Consider the following 17,810-nt stretch of genomic DNA (forward strand, 5'->3'; position numbering starts at 1 on the left):
TTTATGCTAAATTCCTTAGGTTTTTTTATTTTAAAAATCTTATATATATTTATTAAAAAATGCAGCTTTGATCGGTAGCACTCATGACATTTCCACATCCAGAAACTCCTCAGAAGCCCCCTCCCTCCCTGCACACGAGGCCACCACAGCTGACAGCCAACTGGGTTTGATCACAGCCACTTGGAATCGGATTTTCATAAGGCAGACGAAGAGCCTAACTGCTGCTTTCTTTCTCAGTCCTATCAGATGAGAAACTGGGGGGGGGGGAGCAGGTCCTGAGGGAACAACGCTACAATCAAGGGCTATGCGGTACTCTTGCTGTCCCTCTACAGCTGCAATTTTCAAAGAAGCTTGCCTCAGGCACTTTCAAATGATGGCGTCTCAATTCTGTAATCATATTTCAAGAGCTTTTTCTTAAAGGGTCTTTTAGGTAAACCTAGTCCGTCAACTACACTTATGGACTCAACAATCACAGCTGCAATAGGACTGTATATTTAGGGTTTCGCAGAATTGTGCCAGGAAAGCATTGCATGCCAAAAGCCCGTTCTGAAGCAGGCATGCTTATCACTGCCCATTACCATTACTTCAACAGTGTGCATTGTACCACTTTGGCCTTTCCAGGGAAACACTAAGCCCCTCTGTAAAGAAAGGGACTCCAAAAGAGCAGCACCACACTAATGTCTGGTGCCTACACACTTATGTCATTTCATTGCATGTATTTAATGTATTTGTATCTTGGTTTTCAAGACAAGTCTTCTCAAAGTGGGTTACAGCCACAATCTATTCCCTTTGATCAACCTTAGGTCAAGGTCTTTGTAAGTATCCTCACTGCTTGCCTGCCCGGTGACATCCTTTGATCTCTAACTACTCTTTAATGCTATTACAAACCTATCCTGCTGTCCAAACTACAGTCCTCGCTAAACAGAATGCCATGTTTAGAACAGTGTGGGCCAGAACTTTGGTGGCAATCCAAAGTCATGCACATGCCCTAGTATAAATTTGCGGCTGGCCAAATTCAAAGGTGCAAAAATAATTGTCACCTGACCTGATTGTTCCTTAGTCCATCCATTTTGTTCCTTGCTCACTTCTCATCTTAATTTCACCAATGCTCGGTGTTCTTCCTACACAGTTCCTTCCAATACCCACCAGCTCTATACCTCAGAATCTTAACGCTACAAAAAGTCTCATTGCTTAGCCATACTGTCCTGCTCCCCTCCAAAGTTTGGACCCTGTTATTTGTAAACAACTCTTAGTTTATGACTCAAGGGCTCCTATCTGTCTTGAGATCTCAATTTTTAAGATTAGTGAAAGGAGCTATAATACTTCATTGTGTATTTTTTAGGACTGATTTCTTGGAGATTCATTCCCCGTGTCTGCATTCATGGTATTGTTATCTATCACATGACGGTGTATGTTTTCATTCCACAGAGTGGGAAGTGACGGAGACAGGATGCTTGTGTTACTGTGTTCCGTGAAGTGTGACTGTTGTCCTTTGTTCTTTCTCTCTTTGCTAGAGAGAGAGGGAGCCATGTTGCAGTGCTCCGTGTGTGTTTATATGTAAATAAAGTAGATTAGCCAAAATGCTGAGTTGCTGAGGTCTGTTACGCATGCTGCGAAGACTCTGCGGATCCCTGAGTGTGCTAATGCTTTTTGGCATTAAGTCGCTGTGATGTTCGGACAGAAGAAAGCTTTTGAAGCTCCCGAACGATCAAACAGGAGGGAGGGAACATGCCAGGGTCCTACACGAGAGTAGGACGCTCCTGCTAACATGATTCAGCTTGGAGTGGCCTGTTTTGAGTTCTGCTGTAAATCAGACCCCAATCCCAAACTTGCTACTTATTAGTAAAGCACTTGTCAGTAGGGCAGGCTGTAGTTACAGGAGACAGAATAGAGACTGCAATCAGGTAGTTAGTTAAGGCACAGACAGAATCTGCCCCAAGGCACTGGTATGCCAGAGAAAGGGGTCAACCTTTTGCATCTGCCTCAACACCAGTCATCATTGCCAATTTGTTCCAAAGAGGAGGCACAATAAGGCATGAAGGCAGTTAAGGTAGCAGCTCTGCTGAAGCTATGCAGATCTGGGTCTGTGTAATAGTACCTGGATGGTAATCTGCCTTTTAACCCTAAACATGCCACCTTGAGTTCCATGACGGAATTAAATGTAATAATACATCCTAACCGCAGGCTCAATTCTTGAAGAGCTTGTCTTTATATTCAGGTAGGCAAAACAACATTATCCATGCATAAGATGGTGCATGGTATCAGCAGACTTGGGTGGAGATCCAGTTTTCAGAAGTACAGCAAAATATTTACAGTGGGGGGCTTGTGTGGGTGGGTGGGTGGGTTTTTGTGTGGGTGTATATCCAAAATCATCCCAATGAGGACTGAGCATCCTGAAGGACTTGGGGAGGAAAGAGGAAAAACAAGTGGGAGGGGGAATGGGTTGAGTATCTTAGAATTGTAAAATTGTAGAGTTGGAAGGGACCCTGATCCAACCCCCAGCAATGCAGGAATCCTGGGGTGAACAACCAACCTTCTGGTAACAGCCAGACGCACTGGCCTGTTGCGCCACTGGGGCATGGCCAACTGGCTGGAACACTGAAAACACTCTACAGTGCAACATTTCATCACAGGCCCCATGTGTAAATACATATAAGAAATTAAATGTTGCAAAGAAATTTATAGACTCATCAGAGACATTAAATCTGCCTCCCCGCCGCCCAATACCTGACACACAGATTGATGTCATGGAGGGAGTTTTGCTTCTATCCTAACCCTGTTCCCAAGCACAGTGCTTTAATTGCTTCTGGAGAAGTGAGTGGCCACCGTTGACTTCTGTAAAATAACAAAAAGGCTGCATTGGGGCAAAACACCACTCACATGAGGTACCAGGCTGGCCTGCCCATAATTACGTTCCTGGGGTCAACCGAACCCCAAACAACAGAATCCCTTTTTTTTCCTTTCTACTTTTCTTTTTTAAAAAAGCATTCTCTTGGCTCTATTTCTCAAAAAGCATATAAGAGAGTGGGACACTTGTGCAAAGGATGAAGTTGGGTATTACAAGGAATCAGAGGGAAGAGTCTGGGAAGAAGGAAGAATAACCTCTAGTGATGCCCAGAACTACCCACTCAGGAACTGACCACTTACCTGCAGTTACAAAAACAAGAAGGGAAACAAAAGCAAAATGCTGGGTTCAACCTCCAGAGAAGGGTCAGGGACCACCCCTTTCAAAATCCTTGTCCCCCCCCCCCCTTATGTAGGTCTATAGAGCAGCCTGAGCTTAGAAGAAGCACCTAGCTCTGGGAAGGAAATGCTCAACAGATAGCACTTTTCCATTTCACCTAACAGCCTGGCATCTTCCATCTCATCCAGGTCTATTACTGTGCTGAGCTCAGCCACTTCTGCCTATTTTCCCTGTTGACACGGATAGAAAATTGAGCAATTACCCTTAAATGCCTCTCTCTCAATTCACCCAGATTGCTACATACACAATATTAAGCCCCCAATTGCCCCTGGCCAAAAGTGGTTCAACCAGGCCTGTCCTTTAGGAATTAAACAATTTTTGTTGCTTGCAAGAGTTTATTATTCCTAGGGTTGTCACTATATTAAATCCTATTAAAGCAGACTTCCCATGGTGCAGTAAGCCACAGACCTTCTCTTTGAGTCTCAGAGCAAGAGGACTTACTTGGATAGAAACAAGGCAAAAGTAGCAGAGGAATGTTGCCTACTGACTTAGCACACATTGCTTATGCTTAGGTACGTTCATACTTACACACATGCTTGAGCACACAAAGAAGCAAAGTATTGACAAGATCAGTCGGTAGAGCATGAGACTCTTAATCTCAAGGTCGTGGGTTCAAGCTCCACATTGGGCAAAAGATTCCTGCATTGCAGAGAAATGGACTAGATGACTCTCGTGGTCCCTTCCAAATCTACAATTTGATGCTTCTATGAAGACTGTTTGCCTTCATTTTTTTCATGTGTGCAGACTTCCCTAGTGAATCCCAGTATCTGGGACAGAATTTGTATTTCTGAGAATCTTTGATTTTTAAGTAAGTTAGTTTCTAGTTTTCATGACTATGGAAGCACATTAGAAATACATTAGTAAATTCTGATTTTGGTTGGCACGCATATCTTTGGTATGACAAGATCAAGGCCCATAAAGGTTTCAAATTGCATATAATTAGAAAAGCTTTGTTTAAGGTATGGATGAAATATAAAGATTTACTTGAAAGGAAAACACCCAGATGGTTATCACCTCTAGAAGCAAAAGCCCATAAAACAGCAAATATGGATAGACAATGGCCGAAATATAGTGACATTTTGATACAAGAAGGAGAACATGTAAGATTAAAATCATATGACCAATTGAAAGGAAATGTAACAGACTGGTTACAGTATTACCAGATTAATGAAGTATTTAAGTCAGATAGAAAAATCGGTTTTCAGTTAGAAAAATCTAAGTTGAAGACGGAATTGTTAGAGCCTAGATCAAAAAATTTATCCAGAATGTATAATTTATTGCTTGAGTGGCATACAAAAGATGAAATGGTAAAATCAACAATGAGAGATTGGGCTAAGGATGTGGGGCACAATATTATGTTGGAAGATTGGGAAAGGTTGTGGAAAACTGGTATAAAATTTTTAGCGTGTAATATGCTTACGGAAAATATCATGAAGATGATGTACAGGTGGTATTTGACACCGGTTAAATTGGCAAAAATATATCATGGACAAAGTTATAAATGCTGGAAATGCAAGCAGGAAGAAGGAACTTTTTTTCCACATGTGGTGGACGTGCCCAAAGGAAAAAACTTCTGGGAAAAGATTTATAATGAAATGAAAAAAGTGTTGAAAAACACATTTAAAAAGAAACCAGAAGCCTTTTTACTAGGCATCCTAGGCCAAGAAATCCCAAAATGTGATAGAACTGTATTTATGTATGCCACAACAGCAGCTAGAATTTTGATAGGTAAAAACTGGAAGACAGAGGAACTAACTACCAACGATTGAAGAATGGCAGATGAAAATGATGGACTATATGGAACTTGCTGAGATGACCGGGAAAATCTGTGACCAGAGGGACGACCCAGTGGGAGAAGAATGGAAGAAATTTATATTTGAAAAAATATAGTAAGATTGAAATTTAGGAAGTACTTGGAAGAAATACTAGACTGCAGATAAAGAATTATGTTTAGTGTTAATGAAATGTGAAATAATGAATTAAGTATACAATTTAAGAAATAGATAAGACTTTTTTGGAAAATATGGTTGGACAATGTAAAGAAATTACTAAAGATGAAGAACAAAGAACGCAGGAAGGGTAGACGCGTGGAAGTCTAGCAACAATGTTAAGGAAAGAAGCAGTTTTTAACAAATAATTTTTTGTTTTTTAATTTTGCATTTATGTAGTTTGTATAGTTTTTGTTTTTGTATTTGTGGTGTTTGTAGTTGTTGTACTGGTTGATTTTATATGTTTTGTTGATGTTTTGAAAAAAGTTAATAAATACTATAAAAAAAGAAATACATTAGTAAATTCTGCAGAAGTGGAAATAACAGGTTAAGAATATGGCATGTAAGTCAGTTTAATTTGTACAAACCATCTTATATTGTTCTGAGCTCTGAATTTTTTGGCACAGTATTTTATTACTAAAAATAAGTGCTGAAAAATATTTATGTGCCACTAGAAGTATGCTATGCTCTCTGAACACAGAAAATATCCAGACCCCAACCAAAGAGTTACATTCTAAGTGAAGAAGACAGGAAAGAATTACCGGTATGCCACCCATGAAGTATACCTGCCTGTGTAGACCACCAGCTACACTGCATGTATTGGCAGTTTCACTTCATTGGTTGTGTGAGCTGGTTCCTTTTAAAAAATATATTTTTTATTCATTTTCCACAAAAAAACTACAACATACTTACATTAACAATATTGATATATCACATGTCACAATAAAGATTTTTATACTCCTATCTTTCCTCACTTGTTTACATGACTTCCTCTTTGTTGAATTTCATTATAATACATCTTTAGCAGTTTTTCAAATTCATTGTTAAACTTTAAAAATCCTAAAAATAATTAACTTCCTTATCACCCTCTATTTTTACTACCATAATTTTTCATTTTTGCTATTTTCATTATAAACCTAAGCCAGAACTTACTTCCAAATTCTTTCCAATTTTCAAATATTACAATATTTTTTAAATATACTTTAAATTTACTCCAATCTTCCTCCACTGTCTCCTCCTTCTGTTCCCGGACCCGTCCAGTCATCTCAGCCAGTTCCATATAGTCCAACATCTTCATTTGCCATTCTTCTATCGTCGGAATGTCCTGTGTTTTCCAATTTTTGGCAAGCAGTAGTCTCACAGCTGTTGTTGCATACAAAAAGAATCTTCTATCTTTTTTGGGCATTTCTTCACCAGTTATTCCAAGTAAAAAGGCTTCTGGTTTTTTAATAAATGTATTTTTAAATATTTTTTCAATTCATTATATATCTTTTCCCAGAAGTCTTTTACCTTTGGACACATCCACCACATATGATAGAATGTTCCTTCTTTCTCTTTACATTTCCAACATTTATTATCATGTGAATGATACATTTTAGCTAATTTTACCGGTGTTAAGTACCATCTATACATCATTTTCATCATATTTTCTTTCAACAGATAGCATGCGGTAAACTTAACACCCTCCTTCCAAAGCCTTTCCCAATCTTCTAACATTATGTCGTGTCCTATATCTTTTGCCCAGTCAATCATCACTGTTTTCACCATTTCATCTTTTGTATGCCACTCCAGCAACAAATTATACATCTTAGATAAATTTTTGCAATTTGTATCCAACAACTCCGTTTCTAGTTTGGATTTTTCAATAATAAAACCATTTTTCCTATCTTGCTTAAACATTTCATTTATCTGATGATATTGCAACGTCATTCAATTTGTCTTTCAGTTGATCATAGGATTTTAACCCGAATCCATCTTCTTGCTCCTCTAATGCATCCACATATTTTAAGCATTTACTCTCCATATTCAACTTTTTCTTAGCCTTAGCCTCCAGAGGTGATAGCCACCTGGGTGTTTTTCTTTCTAAGAGATCTTTATATCTTATCCATACATTATACAAACATTTTCTAATTATATGGTTCTTAAATCCTTTATGAACTGTTATCTTGTCATACCATAAATATGCATGCCATCCATAAACATTGTCAAAACCTTCCAAATCTAATACATCTGTGTTCTCTATCATAATCCAATCCTTTATCCAACAAAATGCAGCAGCTTCAATATATAACTTTAAGTCTGGCAGGGAGAATTCCTCTCTCTCTTTCACATCTGTTAATATTGTGTGAGCTGGTTCTTGCACCTTTCAAGTAACAAATGTCACCCCATTGTTTTGTTTGAGAATGAGCACATATTGATCAGTTCCTCATCCCATATGTGAAATTCTCTTCTCTTTGTAGGCAAGATTGGGTGGTTTTATTCTTGTGTTTGTGGACATTAACCCTGCAGGTCAGTTCTCACATGGACTGAGATTTAGTCATTTCAAGTTAAACGTAGCACCTGCTGGCAGAAAACATGTCCTTGCCTGCCAGGTTTCCTGCTGCCTTGTAAATGTTTCTCTACAGAAGCACCTTGAACATTTCTCCACTTCTCTTTGCTGATAAAACTGTTCCTAGGTGCTGGAAGCCCACAGCAAACCAGGCATAGCAGAAGCCCAGTCAGGAAGCTGTGGAAAACCACAGTTGCCATTAGAAGGAAAACAGCAGACGGAACATTGCAGGGCTGCACCTGCCCATCCTTTGCAGGCAGGCAGGATGCCAAATGGGCCAGACTCTTTATTTTCAGAGGTATTTTTGTAAGACTTTCAGTATTGTTCTTGAGTTGTGTGAAAGACTTGCCTTGAGGAGGCAAATGAGGGTGTTCAACAGGCATAGGAACAGTTAGTGGTACAGATAAATGGGAAATATCCAAGTTCTATAGACAATTTCTGCCTTATTTAATGCCAAAGCTAAACCCTTCAAACAATTCCCCATGTCCTGCCCCTAGGCTCTCATGCTACTGGTCTGTATCACATTTTCTCCAGTTCTGCAGCAAAGGCACATTTCCTGTAGCTGCTTCCCGTCTTCAACATTCTGGATACTTTTTAGGTGGGTATTTACTCTGGATCAAACACACTTTATTCGCTCACTTTTTAGGTGGCAACCAAAAGTCTTCAAGAGCCAAAGGTGAATTTGATGCTGGTCAGTGATTCTGAAGCATTTGGTCTGGGCGAAAAAGTGTTAATTCCACATATATGCTCATCTTGTCCTGAATTGGTGGTGACTGGCCAGGAGGGGAGCATGCTCCCACAGAGTTCCACAAATGGGACATGCCTGCACATACACAAAAAGCACTATGGCCCTGGTAGCAGAGAAAGTCACTTGCTATGCCACTTGCGCCTTATAGTAGAAGAAATACCTTTTATCTTAAACATCTTAAATTCACTTGACACCTCTGCTAGGGGAGATGCCATCCATCTTAATCTTAACTGAAAAGGCTTCCAGAACACAAATGTAGGCACCTCAGAGCTCCTCCAAACAATCTATTTATTGAGCATTCATCCTGGTTTGGTTGCAAGGTGTTTATACACCTTCCTGTTAATAATCAGTTCATTCCAACTTTTCAATAGCCTGTAATACACAAGGAGCAGGCTTGTTTTCTCCAGCTCCGGAGGGAAGGACATAAACCAATGGATTCAAGCTACAAGAAAGGAGATTCTAGCTAAACATCAGGAAGAGCTTTCTGACGATATGAGAGTGCTTGAGTTAAGATTCCTGCATTGCAGGGGGTTGGACTAGATGACCCTCTGGGTCCCTTCCAACTCTGCAATTCAATGATTCTATGATTCTAAGGGTAACAAAGCCACTTAATTTAATCCACTTCATTTACGCAAACCTACGGTAAATTTTCTGCTGAGCTCCTAAAATCCTTTTTAAAAATTCAGTTAGGAATGCAGGATCTTACCTTCTTCTTCATCCTCTGCCTCTAAGCTCTGCTGTCTCAGGCGATGGCTAGAAGAAACCATAAAGAAGACAATCTTAGAGGCATAACTATAAAATGATGTCTCCTGAAGTTCTGTTTCACTCTACTGGCTGCTGTGCACAACTTCAAAGACAAACAGAATAGGGCAAGGTGATGTGAGGGGCTGGAAGAGAAAGGGGAAATTGTGAAAATTCCCTCCACTCAGTTCCACTCGCAAAAGTGTAAACTAGAGAAAAAAGAGTTTTCTGAAGGTGGTGGGGCAGAATTGGATACAGCCCCCTGTGAATGATGAGGAAGGCAATCTTGGTATCTGTTCCAAATACACCATCACTGAACTTTTGCAATGTCAGTGGCAGTAGAGACAATGTGATGTACAAACAGGTTTTTTTGAGGGGTTTTGCAAATCACGCCTTCATAATCTAAAGATTCGGGAAGTCTTGAGAAGTCAGACTAAACTATTCCTTCTGAGCACTTAAAAAAGAATATGTTCCAAACTTCACTGAGCAAAGCTAACTAAACGTTGATCAGGTTTGCATTAGCAAAAAACTAGGAAGGTCTACTTCCACAGACAGAAAATAAAATACAAAGATGTCACGTTTGGCTGATTCTGTTGATATTTATGCAGAAATGTGGTGGATGGTGAAGCAAGAAACTTACTCTTCCACTTCTTGTTCTGTGGGTCTCTTTTTTGACCTGAAATACAAGAAAAGGCCATTGCTGAAAGGAGTATAGGAATATTTGCAAGGAAGCAGCAGTAGAGAAATGGGCTTTCAGCAACTCTTTTGAAATCTCTCCTAAGGAAAAGTTTATTTCAATGTAATCCTGGTAAAAGATGATGATGATGATGATGATGATGATGATGATTTCTACCCCGCCCATCTGGGTGGCTTTCAACAGAACATTAAAAACAGACTAAAACTTCAAACATTTAAAACTTCCCTAAACAGGGCTGCATTCAGATGTCTTCTAAAAGTCGGATAGTTGGTGTTTTGGTTGATGAGGGCATCTAGATATAACTCAGGATGCTCATAAAACCTAAATGGAAGCCTGTTAAGTAAAGTCTGACTTTTTGTAGTGCCCTCTGTGCAGCAAGTTTTAAAAAGCAAGGGGGAAAGTGTGGCACTTCCTCCACTTCTAAGGCCCAACAAGGCCTTTCATGTGATGACGAAGCAGCAGCAACAGCAGTGGTGGCTACCAAAATGGATGACTTTAAAAGAGGATTAAACAAACGCATGGAGCATAAGGCAATCAGTAACTACTAGACGTGATGACTGTCTTCTATCTCCACTGTCAGAGGCAGCATAGTTGTGAATACCAGTTTCTGGAAACCACCAGAGGGGAGAGTGCTCTTGCATTCAAATCCTGCTTGTGGGCTTCCCATAGGTATTTGGCTGGCCACTGTGATCCAGCAGAACTCTTCTTAAGTTCTTAAGAAACAGCAGGTGCACAAATGACTCATGCAGCCTTCTTTCACACTTCTTGTGTCAAATGCAAACTGTGTGGTGGAAATGCACAAATTTTTATGTTGCACTTTACACTAAAGGGATGTAGAGAGGTTGTACAAGTCACGCCTCACATGTAGACATTGCTGTTCTCCTGTAACATCTGAAAGCTGCTCTTTTTTAAAAAAGCAATGTCCTTTGTATGGGTGGGGGGAGTGCTAAGTGATGGAAGGCAGTCATTGAGCATGTTCTGAGATACAATATTCTAAAATTTACTGGTATATATTGAAAACATAAATAGATGGAGTGAGTGGGTTAAAACTCAAATCAAATGATGGGCTACTGAACAAAAAGGAATTAACAATTGTACAAGGAGTGTCACAACAAAATTGTGGCAAAACAGTTTTCATTTGGGTTCTCTGTTGCCCCGTAAAACTGCCCCTGAACACTAGCCCAAAGCAACAGCAATTTAAAAGAATAGAATCTGCAATCCTTATAGGAAGATTATGCCAGACTAGTGACAGGTACAAACACTTGAGAGAGGAGGCTCTCCCGGCTGTCCCTAGTTCATAAACAAAGAATTTGCTATTTAACCTAGCTGCCTTACATGGCCCTGGAAAAGGCTGGGCCAGACGCCTTGTGGTTCTGGCAAAATCTGGCTGAATTACCCAGAGTTCATCATCATAATAATGTGAAGTTGGAGGGAGAAGGCAGGGCGACAAGGGGGCGGGGGAGATGGCAGGCTGCTCTTTCGCTCGTTCTCCACCCCAGCAAGCCCAGAACTAATTCAGATCCGATTAGGGATGCTTGTTCAATATTCAAAATGTAAAACATGGAGGTTGCTGAACCAGCACTTTGAAAAGTTAATTAAATGCCAGGTTTCTTTTTAGCAGATACTCCATCACTTACTGATTGCTTTGACTATTTCACAGGATGAAGTTTTTTAACTCTGTGTACTGGGAAATACTCTTTTCTCATTTCCTAGAGTGGGGGCACAGCATGACCAAGAACAAAACAGGGCTTTCCTTTACATGTTCTGCCCGCAAGGAAGGACTGCCACCAAAAAAATCAAGAGGCAGTACTTTAAAGGGCTTGGAAATATCTGTCTCCTTAGCTTTTATAGAATCAGGCACTGTCTCTAAGTGGCAAATGTTTTCAAATGTGGCCTCAACTGCCACTATTTCTTGTTAATGTGAGATAGTATGGCACAGGATTCATTTTCCTACACCGCAGAGCTTCTAACTAGGGTGGCCATGTGTTCTGCTTTACGGAAAACAGTTCTTGGTTTGGAGGGCTGTCAAAGGACAGTCATCTATTCAAAGGCATCCTCTGATGGGCTTTCTAGTCCAAGTCTAGTTTAAAGATGAAGGACCATAAGAAGGAAGATCATGAGGGGCCTTGAAGTTGTCCCTCAACAACTAGAACCTAGAGAGAAGAGTGAGCAGGCACAGAGTCCACCTGGCCACAGTCTTTTCTAGTACGGTGAGATTATTTTACTTCAGTTTAAATTATAGTGATTATTTCTAAATTTCCATCTGTAGGTCTAAATTAGTGTGTATTAGAATGTCATAATGTTCTGAACTTTGTAATCTGGCCTGAGATTGCTTATGATGAAGGGCAGAACACAAATCCTGTCAATAAAATAAAGGAAAAATAAAAACAAACAGTTTACATTGTCACGAGTTAGTCACTGTGTGAACACACAAGAGAACCAGCCGGCAGAATGCTAATGGTAGAATGTCAGGTCTGAACACAGGGAACCCCAGTTCAAAGGTCTTTTCAGAAATAAAGCCCAGCTTTTGAAAAGGATCTCTCAGCCTAACCTATCTCATGAGGTAAACAATCGGGCAGGGGGGGGGTGACCTAACCTGAGGCTTTGGGATAGGGGAGGGAAACAACATGGATGACTACAACACCTGGTTCTGTCAAGCCTATCAGAGGATATACTTTTCAAATAGGAATAGCTTCTCTAAACACATTCATTTACACCCACTGATGCTTCCCCTCTTCTCTTTCCCCCTAAGCTACGCACCAGATTTTGGGCGAGGAGGCAATTCTCCTCCATAAGTGCCAGTGTCTCAGAGGTTAAGTGCTGAAGGGTGAAAGGCAGCACTAATGTAGACATCATCTCTGCTAAAATGTTTCTCTCCTATTTAATGGAATACTGTGGAGATTTAATGGAGATAAAATAGCCAGGTTCCAAGAAGAGCAAGGATGTTATATTCATGCAGGATGACAATGTTCAGTAGTTAATTAGACACCGTTAACCTGTTTTAACAGGGGACATAAGTGGGACAAATGTGGGCAAATGCCCTTGATGTTTTGTAATATCCGTAGCTCAACGCAGGCCCTAGTTATTCTTCCTTGTTGTGGTACAGTACAGTACATACAGCTGAGCACCAGGAGGTCAGCCTATTGTACAGGCATGCAACATAAAATGAATAAATTGCATATGAGTGGTGAAGCTGGTAAAGAACAGGGAAATAACATAAGCTACTCTGATAATATATTGGATATGGGAGTGTGTAGTCGAAGAGTGATTGGAGACCATCAATGAGACAGGTTTTCCAGAAAATTCCAAATTACACATTTGTAAGTTGCATAAGTAGTTTGCATGTAAAACTTTTCAGTTTGCATTGGGAAATTTTCTGATGCCCCTGAGTGATCTAATTTTAGAATGTTTTACTTGTATTTGGTAAACAAAAGGAAAAAACTTTGAAACAGTTAAACTTGCAATCCATTCTTTGTTACAAATGAATTTATGAAATGGAATATTTTTTCCCACGGAAAAATAAAATGCAGGGAAATTTCCGATGCCACATCACAGGGCAATATATGAAACAGAATGATTAGGCAGAGAAATCTGAACACCTTGAAGGATATCGCCTTCATCTTCCTGAAACCTACTCCTTTACCAGCCATTACTACTTGCAAGTATTATGTTCAGAATATACACCTCTGGGAAAATACCTGCTGACGCTAACAGTTCTCTCTAAAAAAAAGAAGGTAAACAATATCATGCTGGAACCTTGTTTTCTTTGCAGAAGTAAGTTCATCCTGTCACCCTTGACTGGATGTGGTCAAAAAACAAAGTCTGGGTAAAACAAGACACAATCAGGCAGCACATTTGCTTCAGAGAGAGGCAAAACAAGGTGAATGACCCATGAGATTATAACTCAGGTGAGCAACACATGAATAGCTCTGAGGTTTGGTAAAAGCAAAAGGTGCATTAACAAAATGGAATGAGTTGAGTGTTTGCACAGCAGTCAATTCTGCCTTCTTCTTTCCTACCAGACCTGTATTTTTAAAGCTGGGAGGCCATACTATCGTCTAACTCTGTCACAGCCCCCAGTCCACTTTGGGCAACCCTTAATACCCAATTTATCCATAGAGAATAAGTACTGATGGGGCCGAACTCAGTAGGACAGAGACTGCCAAGGCTGCAACTGTATTGGAGTTTGTGCATATTTCTTTGCAAAGTTTGCCCCCTTCTGACTAAACTTACAACAGCATTTCCATTTAATTCTCTTACCAGCAATTCTCTGCTTTAAATTCTTCACAGCTTCTCCCTCCCCCCCCCCCCGGCAGAAAAATACAAAGAGATCTCATGTTTTCTGGACTTTCATTCAATCATCCCCGCCCAGAGTTCAACTGCCCGTTCAGTTAAAAGACTCCCCCCCTCAGTAGTTATATCTGTCTTTCTTCTGTTCAACTTCATGAGCAGCTGACCCATCATGCATTGCAGACTGTGCCTCTGCATTCAAGAAATGATCTCGATCTCCAAAAAATTACTTTCAGCAATAATTCTGGAAACCAACGTTGACTGTCCTGAACCCTACGACAAGTGGTGTTGTACTCAAAGAGTCATGTTACTTTGAAAACTCCGAAAACAGAAGGCCAATGTAGGCACGCAGGAAGTACAGTGCCTAGTTTTTTCACTTCTGGAGAGTGACATACACAGACAGAGTGACCCAGTAGTGCTAGTTGTGAGGGATGGGGATCGACAGAGCTCTGCAGGGAGCCAAGGACTGGAATATCAAAGATGCTGTAGGTCCAGATGCAGAAGCTCTGTCATCACAGCTGAAGGGGATGTTTCAGCATGGCAGTGAACATACTTCCTAGCCTGTCTATGCCATTTTTCTTTTATGAGTGACCCGCAAAACGAAAGCCCCTTGAAGACGCCCTCTTGCTAGAAGAACAGAAGGGAAAGGAGAGTACTGATGTTCACAGACATTTTATTCTTGAAGAGCGGATTCATCAAAGGGAAAACAGAGCAATTTGTTAGGCTCGTAGCATTCAAAATCTCTCCGCTTCCAAACAAAGCTACTGAAAACATGGGGAGCTTTCGCAGATTGCCACTGGCTCAAGGGACGGAGAAAGGACAGAATTTTACTTCTTGCATAAACAGGAATGCAGCACGGCCAAGTTTTCAGTCCTTATGATATGGTCGCAAGGCCAAGTTTTCAGTCCTTATGATATGGTCTTGTGGACAGAATCTGCCAGAGACTCAGACTACAGAATCAGGACAGAATTTCCAGTGGCTAAGAGCAGCAACTACTTCTGCTTTTACCTGGATTATTGTTTTAGCTCCAAGACATTATCTGCTAAAAACTATAAATTTTTGATCAATGTAAAGTGAATGATTCTCCTTCTTTGTACAGACTACTCCAATGGGGGGGGGGAGTGATTTTAGTGCAATGCTGAAGACCCAGCTGCAACTGCCCAAATTACATGGGGTTGTCTATAACGTGTATGTTTTAGTAGGGTTACTATGAATTTTCTGCAGTGTTGATTTTGGAAGTAAAACAGCAGTTTTGGTGAAATAGTCTTTTCCCTATAGCTACTTCTAATGTGTGAATATTCACTTTTTAAAAATCCTACTTTACTGGATTTTACAGAGACACTGAAAACATTTATTATTTCAAAACTGATTTTTCATATGTGGTGCTGTATTGTTTTAACTGTTGTTTTAACTGTTGTTGTTTTAATGCTCTAATGCTGTAATGTTTTGGTTTTATATTGTGTTATTAATATAGTGTATACAGTAGTACCCCGGTTTACGCACACCCCATGTTGCGGACGTTCGAGTTGCGAATGCCCGCAACCTGGAAGTGTTTCTGGAGTGCGTGCGACCCGCGTGCAACCTCACACATGCGCAGAAGCGCTCAAATTGCGCTACTTCCGGGGTTTGGTTTTTTTTTTTGGTGCGTTCATGATACGCACGCCTGCGTTACGTACCACGACCCGGAATGGATCACGTGCGTAACCTGGGGTAACACTGTATTATAGTTTTGGTGAAAGCTATATTTTGTCTTGAAAGGCAACACATACATTTTTTAAAAAAAATCATCATATCAAGGACTATTGTTTTCTATTCTGTTTCAGTGTATCTGAAGAAGTGTGCATGCACACGAAAGCTTATACCAAGATCAAACTCAGTTGGTCTCTAAGGTGCTACTGGAAAGAATTTTTGATTTTATTGTTTTCTATGTCTGCTTCTGGTCTCTCAACCCCACCCTGGGATCACATAGTGAGCAGGAGGAAGTGGATTTGATTACGTGACTGCATCACTAACACAATTGAATGCGGGAAACGTGCTTCCTGGATTAACCACATTGGTGACCCTAGCCAATCGCTATGCTACATAGTCAATTAGATTTGACTACAGGATATCAATGAGAGTGAGATCAAGTGAGAGCAAGATGAAATCTTTACAAGGTAAAATAATTTCCCCGCCCTAGAATTGCCAATGATATTTGTGAAAATCTGGGGGGAATTTCAGCTCCGTCATTACTAGCACCAGCATGGTGTGCACTTTAGCCATATTCCACCCAGCAAAATCTCTGATCCTGGGAATGGTTATGCTAGTATATATCACTTCCAGGGTCCTTTGTCAGAGGGCAGTGACAGCAGCAAAATTCAAAGATGAACAAAGCAGCCAACTTTCTGACGTTTGCAACTTTATTCTTTTTCACAAAGGAGATTTATGATGAAACAAAAAATATTCGCATTATAAACACAAAATTATAATTAGTGGCATAGCAGCCTCCAACATCAGCTCTTTTACTAGATACAATTCAGATCCCGACTCTCTCAGTATTAAGCTATACATCAGGTGCTGTGTTAAAGCTCATAAAAAAAATTATACCACTCGCCTACGAATGTAACATCCCTGATAGATCAGACCAAAGACTCATGTAGTCAAGCATCTTGTTCTCCCAATAGCGAACCAGATGTTCTGGGAAACCCACAAGTAAGCCCTATGTACCAAAGCCCTCCCCTTCAGCACTCTCTCGCTCATGTTCTCCAGCAACTGGTATTCAGAAGCATCCTGCCTCTTATACAGTTGTACCTCTGGATGCGAATGGGATCCGTTCCGGAACCCCATTCGCATCATGAGCAGTCCACATCTCAAGCACCGCATCTGCGCATGCTTGCGCAATTTGGCGCTCCTGCGCATGACGTCATTTGACGCGTCTGCGCATGTGCAAACTGCCGAACCCGTTCCGGTACTTCCAAACCCGTTCCGGTACTTCCAGGTTTGGCGGGTTCATAACCCGCGACAAACGCAACATGCAGCATTCGTAACACAAGGTACGACTGTACTGCAAATAACAAAGAGCCATTGATAGCCTTATCTCCATTAAGTTATTTTAAAGCCACATAATTTGACTATCATCACTGCCTCTTGTAAATTACAGTTCACTGCGTGAAGCATTTCCATTTATTTATTCCTGGGGTCCCAAATGTGGTGCCTTTGAGCACCATAATGTCCTTAGTCACCTGCGAAGGCCCTGTGCCCTTACCAATTTTATATTATTTTTCTAACTTTGGCGTGGTGGGTTGTGTGGTTTTTGTTGCCTGTGTTTTCTTTGGGGTTTTTGGAGATGGTTGAGCATCGCCCATTTTTCTTCCTTGAAATGCCTCTTTTTTTGTGTTAATGTGTCTCCAGGCCCCAAAGGCTGGGAATACCTTCTCCACCCAGAACTTTCCACCATTCAGCATCCTCTCCTTATCTTTTGTCTGAACCATGCATTGTTTTATACACCTCGATCATGTCCTCTCTTCTTCAACTTTTTCCGAAGCTCAAAAGCCCGCAAAGTAACCTTCTGTCATACTCCATACATTTTATCATGTTGGTTGCCATTTTCTGCACCTTCTCCAGCTTTACTGTTTGACTTACTCTACTTAGAAAACAATGTCTTAAAATGATCAGGTCTTATAAGAAAAAAGCAGAGTAACAAAACTCTACCACCCTGCCCCTATTTTGTAAAAATCCTGCTCTTCCAGAATTTCTGGATAAAAAGTAGAAAAGCAACAACCAATGGTGATTAC

At 40.5% G+C, this 17,810-nt stretch overlaps 1 protein-coding gene across 1 annotated transcript in view; it reads right to left on the reverse strand.

Annotated features, from left to right (window-relative positions):
* IFT43 (intraflagellar transport 43) overlaps positions 1 to 17,810 on the reverse strand; it is a 57,010-nt gene that overhangs the window by 15,729 nt on the left and 23,471 nt on the right. Inside the window, exons 4-5 of the mRNA XM_033142443.1 lie at positions 9,691 to 9,726; positions 9,016 to 9,062 (exon numbers count right to left, since the gene is read on the reverse strand). Coding sequence (XP_032998334.1) covers positions 9,016 to 9,062; positions 9,691 to 9,726 — 83 coding nt within the window. The remainder of the gene's footprint in view (positions 1 to 9,015; positions 9,063 to 9,690; positions 9,727 to 17,810) is intronic.

Source organism: Lacerta agilis, chromosome 1 (genome assembly GCF_009819535.1).
Source record: "Lacerta agilis isolate rLacAgi1 chromosome 1, rLacAgi1.pri, whole genome shotgun sequence".
Classification (NCBI taxonomy): Eukaryota; Metazoa; Chordata; class Lepidosauria; order Squamata; family Lacertidae; genus Lacerta; species Lacerta agilis.